General features: G+C 37.0%; 1 protein-coding gene across 1 annotated transcript in view; it reads left to right on the top strand.

Moving 5' to 3' along the window:
- Window positions 1–23,011, top strand: part of TMEM135 (transmembrane protein 135) — a 157,010-nt gene that overhangs the window by 17,764 nt on the left and 116,235 nt on the right. Inside the window, exon 4 of the mRNA XM_071432810.1 lies at window positions 17,614–17,647. Coding sequence (XP_071288911.1) covers window positions 17,614–17,647 — 34 coding nt within the window. The remainder of the gene's footprint in view (window positions 1–17,613; window positions 17,648–23,011) is intronic.

Here is a 23,011-nt window from a genome sequence, read left to right as displayed (position 1 = left end):
AAATGGGTTTTTCTAGACTTGTTTGTTGCAATGTATGGAAGCTGTGACATGTGAACAGGATTCTATTTAGCATCTGAAATTTGAAAGAAATAGAAATTGAAATAGACGTATGTGGAAAAGACAAAAGTATATTGGTACAGCATGTATGCAATGAATGATACTAGAATACTTAATTTCTGTAGGGTTATTCCCCTTTCTGTCAGAATCCATGATGTGTGACCTAAGATATTTTGTCTAAAAATTCACATTATGTTGGATCAGTTAAAGGAAAGAAGGAAATCTTGGTATTGCAGTATAACACATATATGAAAATGTGGAGTCATTGTTCGTAACGAAAGCAATTGTTAAAGGATGTCAAAAGGTATTTGAAAGTTAGGGTTTTTTTAAAATACGAAGTTGTTTGGTATGTTCTCAGATGGCAACTATGTATAATGTGCAAAATGCTGCTGCTGACAGTGAAATATGACTTTCTGATTTCACATCTGTTTGCCTGTTAGCTTCTGTTACAGGCAAAATCAAATTTTAATAGACTCACAGTCCCTTAGGAAACTGATGTTTCACATGGAGACACAGGCATTTTCAGTTATCTGCTGAACAGCTTAGAACAAATTGTAGTGAAAAATCAGGGAAGTGGGAAAAAGTCCTGATTTGAGTTCATAAACCTATCTCTAGCCCTTCAAATTGCTACTAGCAGCTGGCAGCAACATTGAACTTAATCACTTAATCTCTTCCCAAGTGGATACCCTATTTTAAGTACCTCACTGGCATTTGCTTGTGCAGTGTCCTTGTCAGTCCTGAACTTGGGAACAGCAGGCTTATAAATCAGATTTTCTTCCAAGTGTCACTGTTCATGTGTGCCAGCCTTGTAGTATGTAATTCATATGGAAGAATGGGAAAAAGAGATTTATAGCTTGGCTAGGCACATTATAATCCTGAGCAGGAACATGGTTTCTAATGTGTGACAGAATTAGTTTGATTGTAGATTTTATCTATGTTATATATAATTACAGATTTGCAGGACACTGGCAATGAGGAGGGGAGGTGACATTGCATAGAAACTTCAAACAGACCCAGGAAATGCTCTGCACTATATTATGCTCCTGCAGGTCTATAAAGATATAAATGGCACATTAATATGTCCATGTGCATTCTATGTGATAACCATAAAATATAGTTGTCCTGTCTATGAAAGCTAGTTTATCAGGATCTGTGGAAAGGGCCAAGGAATAAAAACACTTCTTAACTTTTTTTTGTATATGTGTCCATAAATGTTCTGTGAGATTATTGAAAGAGAACTGGTCACATTATTATGATTAAGTAATGTTTTGATAAAAATTATTTCTTAGATAAGAGTTGGATTTGGATACATAAACATGGAGATTATGAATCTGCACATTGCAAACACATATTCTATGCCTTTCATCCCTTATTCCACTAGGAGGAACTCAGAATTTTTCCCTTTTTCTAGTGCTCTCAAGCTTTGTGTATTGCCTTCTAGGGTTAGGAGGAAGCATTTTTACTGGCTCTAATTTTTTTTTAATTGTCAATATTTTTGTCATTCTTTATGTTTATATTGTCATAATAGCTATGGATATATAATAATAAGCAAGCAAGCTTCTAATAGGTGCAGTTGCATGATTATACTTAAAAGAATATAATGTTCTTTGCAGATTCACCTGTTTTACATCTTCTATTAAAGAAAAGTGTGCAATTGTTTCATCACCGAATTCAGTTTTGTAGTATTAGACATTAAAGGCTGTGTTAATGTCTCCTCAAAAATAGAGATGATTCAGTTCCTTTAATTTCATTGAGTTTCCTTAGGAAATGATTGCATTTGTTTAATTAACTTTTGTATGGAGTTGTTTAACCATACAATCCTTGTTGGCTCCTATAGGAGGTGTTTCCAACTGGTGATCAGAAGCAATTTTATTTATAATTTTTTAAAAAGCATATTTTGCTTATGTCTTTTGGCTTCTGTTTGTAATTCCAAGTTACAGTCTCCTGTCATTTCTTTCAACATCTATTAAATGATATCATCAAGAATTGAACATACAGTAAGGAGGAGATATGCGGCTTGGAGGGAAAGACGTGGCACTGCCTCGTTCTACAAGTACTGAAACTGTTAGAAAGCAAGGAAGTAACTGAATATACTTGTTAAAATTGTTGTGAATCAAGCTGTTGAAATGTGATTTGAGACTTGGCTGAAGCCAGCCTGTTACTGGAAATCTGATTAGATCAGTTGTACCTTGCTGACTTCTAAAGAAGTACCATAGCTTGGGGGAGAGCCTTTATTTAAGTCCTCTGTGACTGCTATCTAGGAAAAAATTGTGTTCTCTAAGTGTTTGGTAAATGCACTGATATTTCAAAACCATTTTAAGTTGTGTTTTGCTAGTATCAAAATGGCAAACTTCATTTTATTGGATTCTTGCTCAAGAAATCATGCATTAATGAATTTCAAGAACTATAAAGATTTAAGAGGGGACACAATTCCAGTTTTAATTAAATTAATTGTCTTGTTGCCTGGCTGTTTGGGAATTTTTCTCCCTGCCTTTTGTAACTAATTAAGCTAGAGAAAGTTTTAACTACAGCCACCTAAAATTTCTGTGGCATTTGTGAAGGGACACTTGTGGGGTTGCCCCTGCTCCTCCCTTAGGCTGCGTTAGTGTTTACATACTGGCTGTTAACATTATAGCGGCGCCTGTCTCGTCGCTACAGTTACAACTCTGTCACTGATGGTATTATAAAACTTGGGATTTAGGGCTTTTATAATTTGGTTGTAAAATCGTGCTCTGGGCAAGTATTTGTAATATGTTTTTAGTTGAAAACTTTGGGTGTTTTTCATAAAAAAAAATCAGTGTGCTGGACTCTTAGAAAAATATTTAAAGCACATGCATTTAAAAAGTAAAGCAGTGCAACAGTGTGTGTTATAAAAGAGATCTGTATATACACACACATATATTTAGTGTTCTTGGAAAGAAGGTATTACTATGTATTGTTTGGAAAAGTGACAGAAACATTTGTGTGAGAACAATGTGGAATTTTTACACTGCATGTTTGTTCTGATGAAACATTCAGTGCTGTTAGGATTATTTGCTTGCCATAACTGCCATTAGTCTAAACACATTATAAAGGAGGAATATGGCAGCACTGTAATCATTAAAAGTACACACTGTAAAGAAATACATGAATTTTGTAACTTTGTAACATTCAAATACAGATTTGTTGATGTATATTTCTTTATAGTAGCATAGTATATTTAGACTTGAGGTAGTATAATCTCCTTTCTCAAAAATGTTTTGTGGTTATTCAGTTTGATATGTTTTAGGGAAACAGATAAATCACCATTTTGGTGGGGTGAGTAATCAAAACAAATGAACAAACTCTTTTAACACAGCAAGTGTTTTTGCAAGCTTTAATTGTACTTGATACAGGTAAGAAATTGAGAAAGCAAGCCATGTGAGGAGTGATTTTTTCCATATTCTTTGTATTGTAGTGAAAAAACTCTGGAGTTTGGATCACTGACATGAGTATTTTGTGGTGTAATTTGATAAGGAGACCTAGCAGGGAAACAAATTTTTTGGAATTGTACTCCTCTAGAGTGATTATGGGTGTGGAATATGGAGCCAGGCTGTAGAAGTTACTGGGAAAGGTTTCTGTTTCTAAACCAAAATATGTTAAATTTCATCATACTTCAGCAACTGCCTTGGTGGAAGCCAGTGTTTGAGGATTTATGTTTTTATTGTAACAGTGCATAAACATTTGAAAATGTTTTGCTGCATGCTTGGAGGGCTGCTACTGTTCTGTAGTTCTAGAACCATCTCATAAAATGTTTTGGATTGGAAGGGACCTAAAAGCTTGTCTAGTTCCAACACCCCTGCCATGGACAGGGACACTTCCACAAAAACAGATTGCTTTAAGTTATCAGAAGAAAGGAAAACTGATCATTCAAGGCTGGGAGGGCAGAAGTCAATCTGAAAGGTGCTGTGATGGAGACAACACTGTGAATGGCAGGTTGCTCAGGATAGGCAGCTCTTGGGATATTTTTCATGGAAAAACCTGAGATAGGCCAGTATTTTAAACTAGAAGAATTGGTGCTCTCTCTAAGGTATATCCCTGGCAGTCATAACTTTGTTGATATATTCAGAGAGTTTTCTGTTTGCCTTACTATTATTGAATCATGTATTAATTCTAGAAACAGTTTCTGGCATTTTTTTAACTGTTCAGTTAAATCAATATTAATAAAGTCAGTTTTTAAGAACTGTCTTTTCTAAGTGCAGAGGCAGGCAATTGCAGCATGTTGTAAGTCCAGCAAGTGGGCCAGAAAACCAGTTTGGCTGAACAGTGAACTCCTCGTGGAGCTCAAGGGGAAAAGGAAACTGTATGATCTCTGGAAGCACGGTCAGGCATCATAGAAGGAGTACAGAGCTGTGGTTCGCATATGCAGGGGGAAGATTTGAAAGGTTAAACTCAATTAGAGTTGAAACTGGTCAGTGCTGTACCTGACAACAGGGAAAGGCTTTTCAAAGTAAATTAATAGCAAGGAAAATTCTAAAGAAAACACATTGATACTTGTTGAAGCTGATCGCCTGACTAATAGAGATGTAGAAAGAGCAAAGTCTGTTTTTTGCTTCCATCTTTAATAACATTGATAGGCTGCTCAGTTCTTTGATTTGGAGTTCAATCCATTTGCAGACACTGAAATTGTAAGGAGCCAGTTGTATCAGCTGGATGTTCACAAGTCCATGGGGCCTGATGGGATTCATGCCAGAGTTCTGAAGGAGCTATTGGGTGTTGCAACAGGACCTCTCAGTGTTACTCTATGTACAGGAAGGGTCTGAGGGAAGACCCAATAAGCTATAGAGCTGTTGGTCTAACCTCAGTTTCTGGAAACATTCTGAAGATTATTCTGGGTAATATTGAAAGGCATTTAAAGGAACATCATGATCACCAGGCACAGTTAATGTGAGTTCACAAAGTGCAAGTCCTGTTTAACTTATTTGATGTCCTTCTGTGACCAGGTCACCTATCTAGTGGATGAGGGAAAGGCTGTCATTTAAATTGTAGCCATATTGTGAGGCTGTCCTGTGTGAAGGAAGAGGATGTCCTCTGTGGGTCATAGAAAGATGCTGTGTTACTGGCATGGTATAAACTGTCTGCTCCATTTGTAAAAGTAGCTGCAGAGTAAAATTTGCTTCATTTATATGAACTGAGGAAACCACTTGGTTTACTGTGTGAGAAAGATCTTCTCTCCCGTATGGTGTTCATAATTATTCCTACAGTAAGTCTGTCCTTCATTCCTGCCCTTTATTCCTTGTGATTCTGTGTATGCACATAATATATGGGTATAATCCTTATACTTCTGGATAAATGAGGTGGTTGCACTGATCACTTGGACTTTCCTAACTATCTGAAATATGTATTTCTATTTCATACCGGTCATTTCTTTCCCACCAGTTGCATGATTCACCATTCTGTGTCTCATTACTGTCTAGATAACTGTTGTAAACTTGATTTCATCCACTTGAGATAGCAAAAGTTTGGCAAGGCAAATTCTTTACATGTGAACAGAGCAAGAAGATTTATTGGGAATCAGTGACTACGGTTCCATACATGTGTAGTCAGTCAGTCCAGGTTATAAACGATCCAGGATTCTGAAAAACTTTACTGTTTCTGTATGAGTATTCAGCAACCAAGTTTAACATTTAGGTTGCAGCATTTGAATGCTGTAAAAATTTGGTTCAGCTTTCTTGTGTGGTAACCGAAGTCTTGCACAAGATGAAGAGCAGCTACAGCTTTATAGTTGACAATTCATTTTCAAGGATAACACAGGCAGACAGGGAAGAATACTGGAAGATCCCATGTGAAATATATACCTGTGATTCTGGAGACACTGCAGAATGCATTGCAGCATCTGGATGAGTCTGTAGAGACTGAGTTTATTTTCTCTCTGGTTTGTTAGAGTCAGGGCTGAGATGGATCATGCAGGACTATTTGGTTGCAATTGCTCAGTGGCCTCTACATCTCTTGAGTTTCAGAAGGATTTACCAGCATGGGCTCAGCACCAGCCATGTGGCTGCTTCATGAATGTAAAGACATCTTGGGCAGCACCCATTAAACTCTGGCCTGCTCTATCAGTGCACATGGGGCCAGCCTGGGTGAACAAAGGGCAGTACTAAGGTCAAGCAGCAAGCTCTGATAGATCCCAGGTGGCTGTGCAGATGCCTTCCTGTCTTTCTGCATGGCTCCATGAGTAACTTAGACTTGATTATAGTTAAAGTTTGATTTTTAAAAATCATTTCAAGAACCACTTTTGGCAAATCTGTTTCTAAAATGTTTACTTTGTAGGCTGAAAACTTAAGTAAAAATGATTTAGTCATCTGCAGAGCAGTATAATTTTGTACTCTTTGTTTTTCATCACTAACCACACCAAAATTTGTAAAACTTACAGTCCTGTTGAAATGCTGACAGATAAAATGTTAAAATTCAGACTGCTGCTGAACGTTGGACTATTCTGTGAGTCTGACTTAAATTCAAATGGCACAAACAGTGGATTAATTACTCTGTTCTGTCGGTTCAGCACTAGCTGAACTATCCAGGACACACTCATTTGGACTTCCTTGGCTTAAGCAAACACTTAATACATCTTCTGTGTCTGAATGCTTGTGTGTAACATGTAGCTCCCAGAGGGGGAATAATAAAAACTCTGCTAGTATAGAATAAAGATGCTGCTGAGGTGAGCTGGCTTGAGTGCTGACATTTACCTGGCAAGATAATATCCATGCCTAGCATGCCTCTAGTGCAATGGCTGGAAGTCTTGGAGGGAAATTTTCCGTGCTGTGTTCCTCAGGTCTGCTTGTAGGATATTCTTTTTAGGTACTATAGATGAGAGCAGCTTAAGTATTTGTTTCCATGCAAACCGCACCTAAAAACCCTCTGTAAAAGAACCGACTTTTCTGGACCCTCATTGTTCCCCAGGAACTAAGGTTGTTGTTAGCTTCTGCAGCAGGAAAAGTATGAAGGCAAAGACTTAGAATGGTAGTGATTTGCTAGTAGTAATCACACAAAGCTTTTCTGTGGCAAAGTTTACAGCACTATTCTTAGGTCAAACATCTTAATTCCCCTTCCTGGCCTCTCCCCTCCACATCCCGGGACAGAAAATGACATGTTTTTATTTCCTTTGGTAAGGAAATAAAATGCCATATGTTGTAGTGTTTCTTGTAGTCTAATGACCTCTATTCCAGATTGAATCTTTTTTGATAAAGTGAGTGTATGCCATTAAAACCTTCTCCTAAAGACAGTCTGTCTAAGAAGCAGGACCAAACAGTGTCCATGATATTAAAGGCAAGCTGGTATTAAGCAGGTTTCATGAATTTGGGCCAGTACCTGTTATTGCAACCCAGACTGCTCCAGCTTTGGTGAAAGACTGAACCAATATGGGCTGTCAGGTAGTACAGCATAATTTGGTCTACGTGAAGGAATTTATATGGGGCTCCATCTTGCTCCTTCAGTGATATGTTTTTCCTTTTAAGCTCTTCAGTGTCTGTTATTCATTCCTTCTGAGCAACAGACTGAGGAGCTAGCAAAAATGTTCCAATATCAACTGCCTGTTGGCAGTTTGTATGTTTGAGCTTAAGGCCAGAAAATAGTAGGTTCAAACTGGACTTGGCAATGGTTTATTTTTCTCTTTGGTAGGTGAAATGTCTCATTAACGTCTGTCTGTAGTATCTCCCACAGTTCATCATCCAGTATTGATGTCCTGCCAGACACTGGCTTCTCAGTCAATAGAGATGTGTTGAAATGACACTCAGTCACACTTTGTGTGGTTTGCTTGCCTTTCTAGAGAAGGTTCTCATTGATTTCTGATGTTGTTGTTCCTTGGGACCCCTTGTGGGACCCCCATTATGGATGTAGGCACATTCTTAATAGGCACATTCTTCACCTGTCTTCTGAGTGATTAAATTAATAGTTCCTAACTGGATTTAAAGCCTGTTTTTAAAATTACTTAATAGGCTGTCATTAGAGGGTCTAAAGGGAGGGAAGAAAGCAAATGTCAGTGTATGTTGACAATTCTAACTCCATACACTACTTCCCTTGGAAGTGCTAGTCTGCTGTTGCTGAATACAAGGGCATTTAGAAGTTAGTCACACCATGTGAAAAGCTTCGATAGTTACTTGTTGGAGTTAGATTGATTTGTCAAATCAAATAGCTTTTTTTTTTTACAAATTGTTTCAGGTGCTTTGTAAACAGTATAATACTATCAGAAATGTAACATTAAACATTGACTCTAAAGAGAAAATTAGTTCTAAACATAAAACACTACAATAGCTATTAGTGTAACAGACTTGAAAAACACTACCAGGCTGCTTAAGTCTTTTGGAATAGATGAAATAATGATGATTTGAGTAGCTTATCAAAAAACTTGTGGACTGGACTGTCTCAAACTGGGCACAGAATATAAATTGGAAAGGGAAAGCCAGCCATTCCAAGGGGCTTCTTGGGAAGCCCCTGGAGCTGCTTCTTGCTGAGCTGCTGTGAGCTCGTTTTGGGATATGCAGGTAGGGTGTGGTTGAAGGGCTCTTAACTTGAGAAGGGCTAGAGGGTAGAGGTTGAGAAGAATAGGTCAAATACTGGATAAGTTTCAGCTGGTATTGGGACAGCCCCAAGCTGTCAACTGAAGGAGTGACCTTATATGACAAATTTTTCCTCCTTCTAGCCTTCTCACTCTCAAAATACACTGAGTATATGTCCAAGGCCAATGAATACTGGACATATTTTCAACTCTGAATTTTTTCCATGCTCTGTCCTGCTCTTCCTAATTTTTATTAACTGTTCTGTCCATAGTGTCCTATTTTACTTTGGAGTGGTAGTGATTGCCAACAGAATTAATTAAACAATGACCTGCTGCTGCTGAGTCTCCAAAGCAGTTTTGTTCAAAAGTATTTGCTTTTGTGCCCTATGCTCATACCTTCCAGACAGAGTGGCCAAACAGCCCGTGCCCAGAAAGAACTGAGTGTTTTCTTTGTGATTGACTGAGCTGATTAAAAACAGTTCAGTGTTACTATCAACAGTCCAAAGAAATTGTTATTTGGGGCCTTACTTAACACTAGATAGACCTTCTGTACCAAGAATGTGAATAATTTAAAAAATCCCCAAATCCTTCATTTCTTTTCTTGAGGTTTGATTAATTTGTTTACCTTCTGTTATCTCCCAGTCAGTTATTCTATAATACTAATAAGCTTTTTGGAATCTTTTTATCTCTTCATGGAATCACACTTTAATTAAGAGGTTTTTTCCCCTGTGTAGGTCAGTGTTTGTTTTTGCTCTGTAGATACCATAGAGAAACTCAGAGAGAAGGAAGAGGGAGGGAATAGTGAAAGAAAATCTGTATAAAATAGAGCATAAAGGAGTTAAAAAAATTGAACTATAGATGTTATCTTGTGTTCCACTTTCTGGAAACTCTGTAAGAATTATCGGTACTAATTTAACTGGAATGTATTACTGTAGATATATTTTATTTTTGGCTTCTCTCCCATTCTGGTTTTCTCATACCCTTTCTTTGGCATGTGTTCAAATCATAGAACACGTTGAGTTTATTTTATTTCCTTTTAAGAACAACAAATTCTGAGTATTTTCATAAAACCATTTTGCTTAACATGTAATGTGCTCCAAGCAGGAATTACTGATTTACAGTTTTGAGCAATTTCAATTTCTCCAGCTTGCAAAGTGTCCATTTCCTACTTTAAACAGCCCAAAATATTGAAGGAAATTCCTTTAAAAAAAGTAGGTCATAAGTCCTTAAGCTGTACATTTTTCAGATGAAGTTCTGAACGTTATTTTTGTGCTAAAGACTTACCTGCTGGTCTTTACTAGGCTAAAAATTTACCGTGTTCTTTTTTGAAAACTCACTGCTTAGGTTTGTTTTCATAATTTTCAGCATTATTTTGAAAGCTTGTCTGTTCCTGCTGATTGTAAGTGAACTTTTGCACCAGGACTTTGCTGCTGACCTCCAGCTGTCAGTAGGAAATTGGTGGGTGTGAGAGATTAACGATACCCTAAACATAATCTGTAGTGCTTGTGTTATTACAGGGATGCAATCACAACTCCCCATCTATGCTGGGTTCGCTTGTGGTGTCAAGCTGCTCTAAAGCAGAGAAAACCCTACCCCTTACCTCTTCATTTTAACTTCTCTCATTTCAGGGAAACCTGTGATTTGTGTATTTGACTTAATTCTGTAGGTTATAAAGTGGTGTTTTACAGTGGGGGGGAAGAAGGGATTGAAGCTGATGGGAGGAATTCTTCCTGTTTTTGCAGACTGTGAGTCCTGTCTGGGGAGCCATTACAAACTAATATGTTAGCTTCTTAGTTTATGTTCAGAAATTAAAGCCAAAGTTGAATCTTTTTGAATCTTTCTTTTTCTTTCTTTTTTCTTTTAAATTGAAAGAGGACAAATGTTCTCAAGTTTTGCCATTCACAAATATATATATATATCTAATTACAATATATGTATTTTTATATGATATATGCATATATATGAAAATATTTATCACTAAAAATTACTACTTTGCTGTAACAAGTGAGTACAGCAAAGGTTTCATGCTCTTTGCCTTTGTTTAACATTCCACTCCATATTTGCCTTAGAACCCAGAGATTCTTATAAAAGTAGTTTTTATTTGTGATTTCTTAGACTTGTAAAAAATAGTAATAAAAAATAGTTAAAATACAGTGATAAGTGTCAGAATATTCAGCAGCATATTCAGTGAACAGTGACATTCATATAAAATTCAGACTTGATTTTCTAGGAAACTAATATAATGAATTTATGGAAAAATGGGGAAAAAGTAATGTAGACTTTAGATTTTGTTGTATAGGCCACAAGGAAAAGTGAGTTTGACTCTAGTACCTGCTTCTTCTTGTGTCAAGTCTTCTTGGTTTGTCAACATGAAGAGTTTTTGGAAAAGCAGATATCAAGAGTTTAAAGTTTTGGACTGGGGATGAAGTTAGAAAGCTTTATAGCAAAGCTAAAACTGCTCTTGTCTGAGCAGTGAGTTGGATATTTTTATTTTCTAGGTGTTTGCCCCACCAGCTGTTTAAGTTTATTGCATATGTGGAGGAATATAACTCATCAATTAGATGTTTAATCAGAGAGCCTGTTCTCTTAATTGCATACATGAAGATTTTTACCATATTGCTATATCCATCTTCAGGCTCCTTCTATCCTGCTGTGCTGCTGGCTGCTGCTGCTGTGTGTTGGGTTGTGGGAGCTGTTGCAGGGAGGGGGCCTGGGTGTACCTGCCCTGGTGTGTCCCTTGCCCTGGAGGTGAATTTGGGGGCTTCCTCTTACAGCTCACACCTAGGGCTGTTCTCACTGAAGGAGGTGCCTGTTCAGTCAATTTGTGTTCATTCTGTACACAGTGGTATTCATCTTGCTGTAGTTATTTCCTGTTATTTCTGACTTGCTAACTTATTTCCTCTTTAGTTTTGAGCAAGACAAAAAAAAAAAAGCAATCATAAGAACCACAATACTGGTAAAAAAGAGCAGTTATAGTAGTTCAAATAAATTTAATTAATTGCAGTGAATGTTAGATTTCAGGATGTCCGCTCAGAAAGGTTTATGGTTAAACTGAAACAAGGCAATGGAGAAAACAATTCTTTAAACTTCCTATCACCAAAAACAGTTTTTCATGAGGAAATTCCAGGAACTGGAGTGCTGCTATTAGACACAAAAGATGGGCTGGGCAAGGCAAAATGTATGAAAGAAAGAAATATTCAGGAGGAAGAATAAATATTGAGAAAGATTTAGCCTAAAAATGACAGATCCTTCCTCTCTTCTGTGGCTTTTTAGAGAAAGAGAAGGTGTTTGCTTTCTGTTGGAAATTTTCTTTGAGGGGTTCTGTGGTTGCAATAATTAATTTATGGTAAAATTTCCATGAGTGTAAGTACTTTCTAAGGATTCATCCCACCTTCAGGCAAGGTTGGGTTTTGTTTTTTTTTTTCCTGTGTGCAGATGGTGCTCTTGTGTTTTGTTTTTTTTTTTTGTTTTTTTTTTTTTTGTTTTTTTTTTTTTGTTTTTTTTTTTTTTAACTTAGCAACAACTCTGTATTTAAAGGAGACCATAAATACATTGAAGGAAAACCATAAATGAGAGAGAACTGGTAATGAGTTTGGTAGGAAAAAAAATCTTGGTTGTATTTAAAGATTGGTATTTTGTATGATTTACTATTATATGAAGCAAAAGCTTATGCTGCTTGTCAAAATAGAGTTATTTTTTTAATTTTATAGCCCATCAAGCTGAGCAAGAAAACATTCTTCAGCAAAGTGTTCCACAAACAATATGTTGGCATGCAGATTTGGACTGTTGCTGCTTCTATTGGCACAAATAGAATTTTTTGCTCACATGTAAGGGGAATTGGACTTTGGCCTCAATCTAATAAGTTTTTCAGAGTTTAAAGCACTTACAGGAAGATATAAATACCTTGCTCAGAGGCAAATGCAAAGTCTGAGAGCAGCACCCGATGATTTCTTTTACTTTAAAATACTTTTGATTTAACAAAAGATAGGAAACTATAATTTGGTTTATATTTCCTATATTTTCATTTGCAGTCCTAAAGATGAATTTTGAAAAACTGGGACAGTTTTAGCAAAGAGCTATAAGTATGATTAAAAACTTAGGGAACATCGTGGAAAAACTGAAGGAGTTCAGTTCTTGTTTAAGAAATGGTATTGAGGGAGACTTGGTTGGAGGGGGTAGTGTTACAGGGGAGGTAAAGATGTAACTGTTTTTAGAGACCAGTCTAATTCTTGTCTTAGGGTGCAAACTGTAAAGATAAGTACCCATAAAATAATGTATCTGTGATTGTGGTGATTTGAAATACTTAAAAGACAAATCTGATCTTTTTAAGTAAATGGCTAATTCATTAAAGAAGAGTTTGTGTTTTGTATTTGTTAGGAAGACAGGTTGTTTATCACTGTAATCTCTTCTGATTTTATAATCTGTGCAAATAATTATTGATGATATTTTGAAGTTGCTTTCCACCTTTTTCTGTAGAATAATAGAATTGTTCAGGTAAGTCTTGGGAATTCAGCTAGTGCAACTTCCTGCTTGGAGCAGGGCTGGCACTGAATTCAATCCAGCTTGCTTTGAGATTTGTCTGGTCAGCCTTGCATGGTCAGCCTTGCAAACCTCTGAGTCCCTGTTCCAGGGACTTCCTTGGGTCAGGTGGGAGTCTGCCCAGCCCTACAGCTGCTGCTCCATGCCAGCTGATCAGTGCCTGCTTGTACTGGGGACCACAACCAGGCACGGGGTCTGGTGTAGTGAGTGCCAAGAAAATGGGATTAATCATTTCCCTTGACCTCTTACCTAAACTTCTGGTAATATAGCCCAGTACACTGCTAGGTTTCCTTGTTATTTTTATCCTGTAGCTTTTTGGGGCTTTTAGCAGTTATTTTAGACTCTTTCCTCTGGGCAGGCAATAACAAAAATATGTGGTTCTCTGTTGAGGTTTATAGGCCATAGTTTAAGAGCTATTGCTGTTATAATTTGGTCTGAATGTTCCCAAGTTGTCCAAAAAGCAAATTTTATCGAGTTAAACTTTTCTTTGAGGAAGGTATAAATGAACAGGAGAATTATCTTCTAGAAGCCTGTGGTCTTTTGTAATTTAACCATTAAATATGGAATCTGCAAGATTGGAATTATTTAGCTGTAGATAATATGACCTGTGTTGGATAACTAAACTCTGAAATTTTGCCTACTCAGTTCTCTATCAAGCATGTTGGAAAATTCATTTAAAAGTGTGAATTGGGAAGAAAAAGGAGGAGAAACAAAGTGAAAGGTATACTAAACACTACTTCTCTTTGAGACTTGAATTTAAGAGCAACTAAAACATGACTACTTTCATGCAAGCCTCCTTTTTCAGGTGAAGGAGACATGTCTTATTAACATTTTTTCAGCAAAGTATTTTTTTGGTTCTTTAATTTAATACAAGAATCTGGTAGGATAGAGCTTGGTCTACTGCTCATGAATTTAAGGTTATCCCTAGCTCATATTTTTCCTTCCTGAGTTAAAGATCACAGATGTCATTAGAAGCAGAGCTGGGTATAGGAGAGACTGTCAATTGGAGAGATGACTGGGAGTCAGTGGGAAGCCACAATGAAGATATTTATGAAAGCAGGCTGTGGAGAAAATGGCCTAAGACAGAAACCATGGAGGAAGAGCAGGCAGTAGGGATTTGTGTGTGTCTGGTTGGGCTTTCCCGTAGTGACCTTGCCAGACTGACACTGCTGTAGCCACCTGCTGGAGTTGGTGTTGCCAAGATTAGCATTCAGCACTGGTTCATGGACTTTAGCAGTGAAATGTAAGCTGTTTATTTGGATCTTTAAACCTCCCCAAAGCATATGGTTAGACATGGCTGACTAATTATTTTTATTGTTTAATAATTTCCTGCTCTCCTAATACCATTTCCCAATTATATTCTCCCCCTATTTACCAGCTGCAGTTTTAATACAGTCCTTGGGTTGTACCAGTGACCCTTTTACTTGGCCTACCTCCATCTTTCTGTCCTGTTTTCTGTCAGCTGTCATTGCTACAAAATAGTGTAACATTTTCTGAACTTCCAACTGCTTTTTAACAGCAGAGTTCAGGTTTGGGTTAGACTTGTTGGATCACATTTGCACAGGGCCAGGAAGAATGCCTTTTCCCCCTCCCCTTTTTTTTCCCTTTTCCATGGAAACATGGGGCTATTTATTTTTAAAACAGTCACAGAATTAGTTTGGAGAAAGAAAACTCTTTCTGCTTGGAGTTGGCCTGGGCCTCACCGCCGGGCTTGTTGCAGGCAATTGGAGATGATGTCATCCAACAACTTGCTGTGTTTTCAGTTCTGGAAGTTACTTCCTTGCACAAATTTATTGTCTGCGCATTTTGTCTCCTCCCAGCCACCTACTTCTCACATTGGCCTTGCTGCAGCTGCACTGCAGCTTCTGAGTTCTTTCCTTCCTCTTCTCTAGCACCTTTTCCTTTCTTTGTCTTTGTGGTTGGTGAGTTGCATTTTACCCCCAAAGGGACTACAATAGTAACTAAAACTCATTTAGTTCTTAGTTCGTTAGTGTTTTAAAAAAGACTAAATGAATGTCAGTGGGAGGCTAAAAAGCCCTGCCTGCATGACAGAGACATTGCAGGGGAGAATCCACTAAGTGAGTTATGTGCACATCACAATGATCATCCTGCTTCATGCCCACTGTAGAATCTACAGCTGTGAATATACAGAATGTACTCTGAAAGCTGCATCTGTCACTCAGAGGCTGGTTGAGTCTTCTCACAGATGTGTTACTGCAGGATGTTTTTGATCTTCTGACATTTTTCAGAATACTCAAAGTGGATTGGGTTACCAGGTTAGCTCTTATGGGTAGGTTTATCTCTGTGTTTCCAAATGGCTGAGTGTTTGGATGTTTATCATAAACTTTTAATGCTATTACAGGGGTAAAAAGAAAATCTAGGAACCATGAAATATCCAGTATTTTTTCTTGAGAACAAATTAAAATAAATTTCACATCACACAGAGCTGTGTATTATCTGGTAGTTTGCTACTCAGGAGGGTTGGGGCACCAATATTGTTTTATCACTTGAGCTAGTGAACTGAAAGACTAGGTGAATGTTTGCAGACCAGCCTGAGAGTTGAATTTATCTATTGCATTAGGTGAATTTTTACCCCTTCCTGTTCAGAAATGTCATACAGTATTTTGATGTTTTATTGCAAGTTATAGGGGCTATTTTGCTTAAATACTCATTGACCCTATTCCCTACCTTTTGTTTTTTTCTTGTATGCCTCATCCCCACCAAATCTTTATATTCAGGCTTTTTTTCCTTAGGCTTTCATGCTAGAGTCTTGTTTCTAGTATCTGGCACAGCTTGGTACCAGGTAGAGAAGGTATACAGAGAGCAGATTTGTAATGCTGCTTTTTTTTTAAAAAAAAACTACTGTGAAACAAACTGATTTTGCTACTTAAAGTTTTGAACTTAAGTCCAAATTTTCATCTTCTCTGTGAGTAGAGAGCAACTTGTGGAAGTCAGTGTGCTGTGTTATTGCTTTCCACAACTTCAGTGTGACGTGGAAGCAGTAAAACTTTTAAGTGGAATGTAGCTTCCCTGTAGCTTAGATGGCTGCTGTGAAAAACCTTGATCTGGATATGGAGTTTGACAAAGTTACGGACATGTAAACATGGGGGTTAGTAAATACTGAGTAAACTTTTTGGATGAATCAAGCTTGGGAAGTGTGCAATACAGATTTATTTCCTGCTATCTGTGCGTTTGTTTTGTTCACTTCTTCAACTGAACTGATAGCAGGATATGTTCTGTTAACACACAGCTCTCATAATTACTCTATGAATGCTTAGAAATTTAAAATGTCATGACAATGGAACATACAAGTCTGGGTTAAACCTTCAGTTATATATTACCTTCTGTAGTAGCAATATTATTAAAAAAATCCTAAATGACATGAAGACAAATATGGAGTCAGGTTATAAAACTAAATTCCATATTGAGAAACTTTAATAGTTGAACGTGTGGTGCCTTCACAAGAATGTTCAGGTTTTTTGTGTAAGACCAGTGGATTCAATGAGAAAAATCCCAAATACTACAAGGCTGGTGGGAAACTTGAGAAGATAAGAACACCAGTCCAGTAGGAATACTGAAACTGTGTGTTCCAGCCTTTGCCCACAGTTTCTAATGAAAATGTTGCAGAAGAGGAGGAATAATTCAAGGCAAAGCATACCTCCAATGGTAATGTCTTCCACTTTCTCAAGGGTGATGGTGGCTTGTGACTGATGTATTGGAAATAATTTTAATTTCATCTGCACCCTGCAGTGCAGTCGGTTGCTGGAGTTGCTCACATCTATGTAGTCAAGTTCAGTTTTCATCTTGTGCTGCAATAGAATCAACAAAAATGTGAGCTTGAGTCCAAGTTTATACTTTTCCTAAAGAACAGTGTGAGCTGTAGGCTGACACAGACAGAAGAAAAAATAGGAGTGGAAAAAAAAGTAGATAAAGTTAGAAGAGAAGATGGTGGTCACTGTTCCAAGGGACTGTTGGCACTGTGACTTTCAACTGGCTTGAGCCAGGATTTGTGCATCAGTCTCCGTAGAAAACATTTCCTGATATTGTAGGCAGAAGGGCTAAGGTGCCTGGAGTTGCAAAGCACCAATTACAAAACAGAAGTTAACACACAAACATTTTGCTGCAAATTCAAAATTTAACTTAGGCTTAGGTCATTGTTTGCATGCTTATGTTACTGGCTCATGTGTAGGCTTAAGTTGTGATAAGTGCTGTGTGTAATTCAGGGCTCCTTGCTCCTTCTGACAGCTTCAGGACTCGTGGAGCAGCCAGTTGCTATATATAACTTGGTTCCTGTAATTCCTAACTGCTTTGGATACTGTGCTATCAAGATGCTATTTTTATGTTTGACTTATTTTTCTATAAGGTGGTAATGATTCATCCTTCATCAATAACCTGTTTTTAAAATCCTCGTTTTTAATAAAATATTCTTAATGGTTAAAGTGTGTTTCTTCAGTCTGAAAAAAAATATTTGTTTCATCCACTTATTTTATCTTTTCTGTTTATAGGAGAGGTCTTCTCACAATATACATGGCTAATCAAGTAAGTAGTCCTTTATTTCAATGAAGAATAAAAACATGTAAGATCCATGGGAAATATCTTGTTTAAAGTTGATAGATGCTGGGATTCATTGCATTTTTTAAATTGTTGCAGGATTTTTCCTTAAGAATTATGCATAATTAGATAAAACTCCCTTAAGAGCAAATTGTGATCAGAGGTCTTTCAGAAGTAGCTGTAAAGCAGAGGCTGAAATGTGGTTCATTGTACTATGTTCAAAGTTTTGTGTATTGTAGCCCCAAGAAGATGGTAATTTTGTATTTCTCTTCCATGATAGAATGGCATCTGGTGCTTAAATGATCATTATTTTGCAGATGAGAAATCCAACACCATATACTTCAGTTTTGCAATTAATAATTTCACAACTTGTGTCAGTTGTGCATGCAAACATTTTTACCATGTGATTGTATCAATTTAAATCTTGAGCCATATTTCTTTTACTCTCCAAATAAATAACATTTATCTAAATGATACTTTGTGCATTAACTTTTTCCAAATATAAAATGCTTCTGTTACTTGATCATACTCCTTTAGGAAAGATCTTACTTTGCCAAAGGAATTACATCAAGTTTTTGTACAGTTTGAGTTGCATAAATAGTCACAGAAACTACAAAAAAAGAAAATAAGAATTTTGTTCAGACTACTGAGAGAGTTTGCTGGGGCCTCGGAGCTGTGCATGAGTTGAACTCTGATGGTGATGATAAGATTAATGACTAAAAGGGGTGAGACAAAGGCAATATATCATAGTACATATTAGGGTGATAAAATTAATAGGTTCTCTTCTGTCCTTGTACAATCATTGTTGATGACTTGTAATTCTGAGTATTTTGTGGGGGCAGAGCTTTTGGAAGGAGCTGATATCATGACATGGGTTAGCAGGTAAATATCCTGGAAAGTCCCTTTATGCATTTACCAAACCCATTATATAGTTCTCTCTCAAACTCTGGTGCTTAACTATTTCTTTTAGGCAGAAATTTTTTCTTGGGTTATTCTGTATTCATAGTCTGTCTTTGTGGACAGACTCATGAGGGGAACTAACAGACTCCAGAAGAGAAGAAATTAATTTTTGCTTTTCACTTTATTATTGTTGAAGTACCATTGTAACTTTTATAGCTTCCTGATTTGTATGACTCATACTCTGTCCTTTAGGATTCCTTTTCTTTATGAAGTTTTTTAAACTAATTTTAAAAGGTGACTAATTCTCCTTTTGAAATACAATTACTTAGCTGTTCAGAGTCCCAATAATGCATGGGAACAAGGTTTGACTCCTGTAAGGAGATCTTCACCTTGGAAGTTTTCCTTGAATTCAGAAGGGCACTGTGTAGAAACTCCTCATTCAGGGAACAGAGGTTATAAGGATGGTGGTATTTAATTGAACATACTCCTTTGGAATAGACTTTCCAAGAGAAGGGGGCAATAGGTGTGCTTAAATAGCAGCACCTCTGAGTATCAGGATTCTGAGGAAGCTGTCATTGTGTTCATGGCTCTAAGGATGAAGGACCACGCAGGTCACCTGGTATTGGACAGAGCTGTAAGGGAAAAGTCAAGCTATGGAGTTACATTTTATAGATACCATTTGGCATGGATATTCTCTTCAGCACAAGGGCTTATTTTAGTCACAAATTTTTGGTGAAGCCAGAGCTGCCAGGGTTTGCTCTGTAAACTCGTGATCATGTGACACCTTGTTAGCAAGCCCTGTAATTACAGTAAATGTTTCCCTGTTTGTGTTGCTTATCTTTGGCCTAGAACTTTGTATGCTTTTATAAGATTCACTTATGAAGTTACTAAGCCTTTAAAAGATTTATGTCCATTAACTTTGGATTGCAGCATGTCCCATTTTGAAAGCTGTCACATTTTAATCATTAGTGATGGCAGATAGATTGTGAAATTAGCCTGCATTTCTTGCATTCTGTAAAACTCGTGTCAGGACCTGTTAAGATGTTAAGGGAACTAAATGTATTCCTTTGTTTTGTTTCATGTTTTGCTGCACTGGGTTTTGCAGCCTGAGCAATAGTAATTAAGGCTTTTTTTTGTGATTCTTCATGTGTGCCTTTGCCCAGGTAGGCAGGAGGTAACTGTAATTACTGTTCGTTATTTTAAGTGGTTATCATGACTGCAGCACTGAATTTTTATAGCCAGATTAGGGCTTTTAAATCAGAAAATTTAAGTCCTGTTGTCCAGTTGGCAGCATGTGACAATTTGTCCTCAGAGATGAATTTACGTAGTGGAAAGGTGTGTTAAATCTTTATGCAGGCTTGCTGTTTTTCATTTCAGTGAGTTAAATTCAGTAGAAAATGAAAGGCAGTGGGGTCTTAGGACTCTTGTTGTAAATGTGACATTTTTATTGTTTTTTTAATCTGGAGCTACTAGAAACTTGTGAATGGAAACATGCGAATAAGTGTCCTGGTTAATTTTAAATAAGTCAGTGATTATGGATTTATGTGAACCTGAACTCCCTAGCTGCATTTCCTTGCTGCTTATATGTTAACATGACAGATTAAAAATAAGATGTTTCAGCTATATATGCTCTATGGAAAAATAGAATAAAAGTGGTTTTTCTCAGACTAGCTTGCTGCTAAATTGAAGCTATATAAGAATGTACTTTAGGATTTGGATTTTCTTTTTTGTTTTTTTGAGATAGGAATTAGAAATAAGCATGGGACTGAAGCATTTGTAGCTTTAATTTTAATGTGCAGAGTCTAAAATCAACTTCTTAACTTCTCACTGGAAGTCATTTGGAGTTTTTAGAACTAAATAAGTACATATAAGTCCTAACATTGCTTAACATGTGGGTTTGAGACCTAAAGTTTCTGTAATAGTCCAGAACAGAGTAGTGGTAATAAGTGCTGTGGACACACAGAGCCATGGAGCTTTCAAATTCTATTTTGGATTGCATGTGTTAAAGTCACAAAATTTCTAGGATCATAAGAGATGCATTGATAGTGAACATATAAGATGATCCTTCATGGATAATTTGAGATCAAAAGGAACCCCAAGATTCCAGCAAAAGGTGAAAAGTGAAATGTAATCTTTCAGTTATTTTTATCTGGAACAGTAGATGATATTAATGACTGTCCATGAAGACGACCTATAGCTCTTATGTTTCCAGACACTTGGGGCATACTTTGTTGTGAACAGCTCAACAGTTGAGTTATTGCTTTTACATTGAAGAAACTGTGTCTTTGTGTTAGGGTTTGGCTTTTCTAGTGTTGAAAATAAAACAAACAAAGACTGCCTTCAAAATGCAGGGTAGGAAGAGACTAATCTGAACTAGGACTGACTTGATATCAAGCTTCTTTGAGAAACAAAACTTGAGGAAAATTGCTGTTGTCATTGATATGCTACACCAGAGAGGAGGCAGTTATCCTAGCATGTGCTGAGCTGCCTGCTATGTTTGAAATTCAAACTGTGCATCACTACATCAAAGTCTTTATTCATTCTCTACTAGGACTTCTGGTGTATGGTGGGCTGCTTACAGAACTGGAAATGTTAATAAGAGGCTCTTGAGGGTCATGGATTAAATGATATAAAGCTTTAGCACAAGGTGAAGCAGCAGGATGCAAAAGGCAGAGTGGTGCTGTTGAGGGCTGTTTCTTGAGAGCAATGGGAGGAAGAAGCATAGGGGCATGTCCCAGCCATAGAGAAAACATTAAAAACATTACTGAGTGAAAAGCTATAAAGCTTAAAAGTAAGATGAGAAAGATATGAAGAAAGGAAGTAGAGAAGCACAGTCTACAAGTAAAACCCAAAAATTTATTGAGGCAAGAGACATGGAGCTGGACTGACATAATGGGAGTTGGTGTATGGGAGTGTTAGAGGTAAAACAAGTGGAAAAAGATGAGAAAATATAGAGTTTATTCTAGTTAAAGCAGAGAGCAGGTGATAAAAAAAATGATGAGTTTGCCACGAAAGGATTGGATTAATTAATTAATTAATATTAAGAAAATTTTAAGAAGAGACCAGAAAGAGAGAGACAGAGAGATGATATTGCTGGTGTCCTGGAAATGGAAGGGGGAAATTGTCAGCAATTGCATCTAGACAGAGTTTATAGAGAAATCAGAGGATGCTGAATCTAATTTATTCCTGTGCTGATGTTGGGTCATCAGTGCATCTGCTGTTTATGAAATACTGTGATCAGATCCTCATACACAGAGGAAGAGATACTATTTAGACAAGTATGGAATGAGTTGATCGGTGGCATTCCAGTGGGTGATGCTCTGCTTCTGTATATGATAAAGTAACACAGCTGAGCAGAGTTTTTTTTCTGTTTTAAAGTAGTCCAAGCAGTTTCACAGTTGACTTGTTTTTCAGTTGCATAAAATGGCTAAATCTGGGTTCATTTTGACTGTATCATTGTTTATTCCAACTAGTCAAGTGTGAAGGTTGCATGTAAGTTGCGCTCTTAAAGCTTGAACTATTTGGTCTAGGAGCGTGCAAAAATGCTGAAACACTGACTCAAAAATAAATCCCTCAGGATCTAATGGAGAAATGAGTATCCATTGGTCTTCAGTCAACTTTAATTCCAGATATTTGTATGTTTTTTTTACAGGGTGGAAGTCATAGTGATTCAAAATACCACGAAATTTTCATGCTGTGTAATATTTTAGAAAACCTCAAAGCTATTAGCCTAATTTTAGCTATCTGGCACACACAGAGAGCCAAGTAGATACCAAGCTTGACAGAGATATGGCACAATTTAGGACATGGCTCAAATGTTTGAGGCCAAGAGCCCTCCAATATACCTTTCCATATGCAATAAATTTGTAATTGTTTCATGCCTTTTGAGGGTGATAGGTGAATGGATGAAAGAAAGAGGAATGAGCCTTGCTGTGGCAAGAGAATAAACAACAACAGCCACTTTTAATCTGTGATTTTGCTGATCCTGTAGTTTTAATTTTTTGCTAAAGGCAAACTGGTGGTATTGTAAAGGAAGGTACTTGCATGTGAGAAATGCTCTAACACTGAGCATTCCGAAGTGATTTTTCTTACCAGCTTATCAAATGCTTTCTGTACAAAACTGACGATGTATCTTAGTTGTTACAGGAGTCTCAAGAAATACCTTGTGCAAGTTACAATTAAATGAGGGAAGATACTATGAATAATGTAGGTTGAAGGGTGTTTTTGTTTTGTGGAATTTTTACAGTAATGTGCAATCATTTGTCATTAATATAACTTGCAATTTAGAGAAATTATCACCCAGTGCTGCTACATGCTATAAAACATTGTGTACCAATTCAAAAATATCCTTTAAGATGAAAAAAAGAACATTGTCACTTCTTTGTTTGTAACTCTGTGAAGTAACAGCTATTTAACACATCTTATTTGTTTCAGCAAAGCATTTTCTTAGGC

This window comes from Agelaius tricolor, unplaced genomic scaffold, assembly GCF_023055355.1.
Source record: "Agelaius tricolor isolate 1412-34295 unplaced genomic scaffold, bAgeTri1.0.p SCAF_9, whole genome shotgun sequence".
Classification (NCBI taxonomy): Eukaryota; Metazoa; Chordata; class Aves; order Passeriformes; family Icteridae; genus Agelaius; species Agelaius tricolor.
The sequence above is the reverse complement of the archived record's forward strand: the minus strand, read 5'-3'. Positions and strand labels throughout refer to the sequence as shown.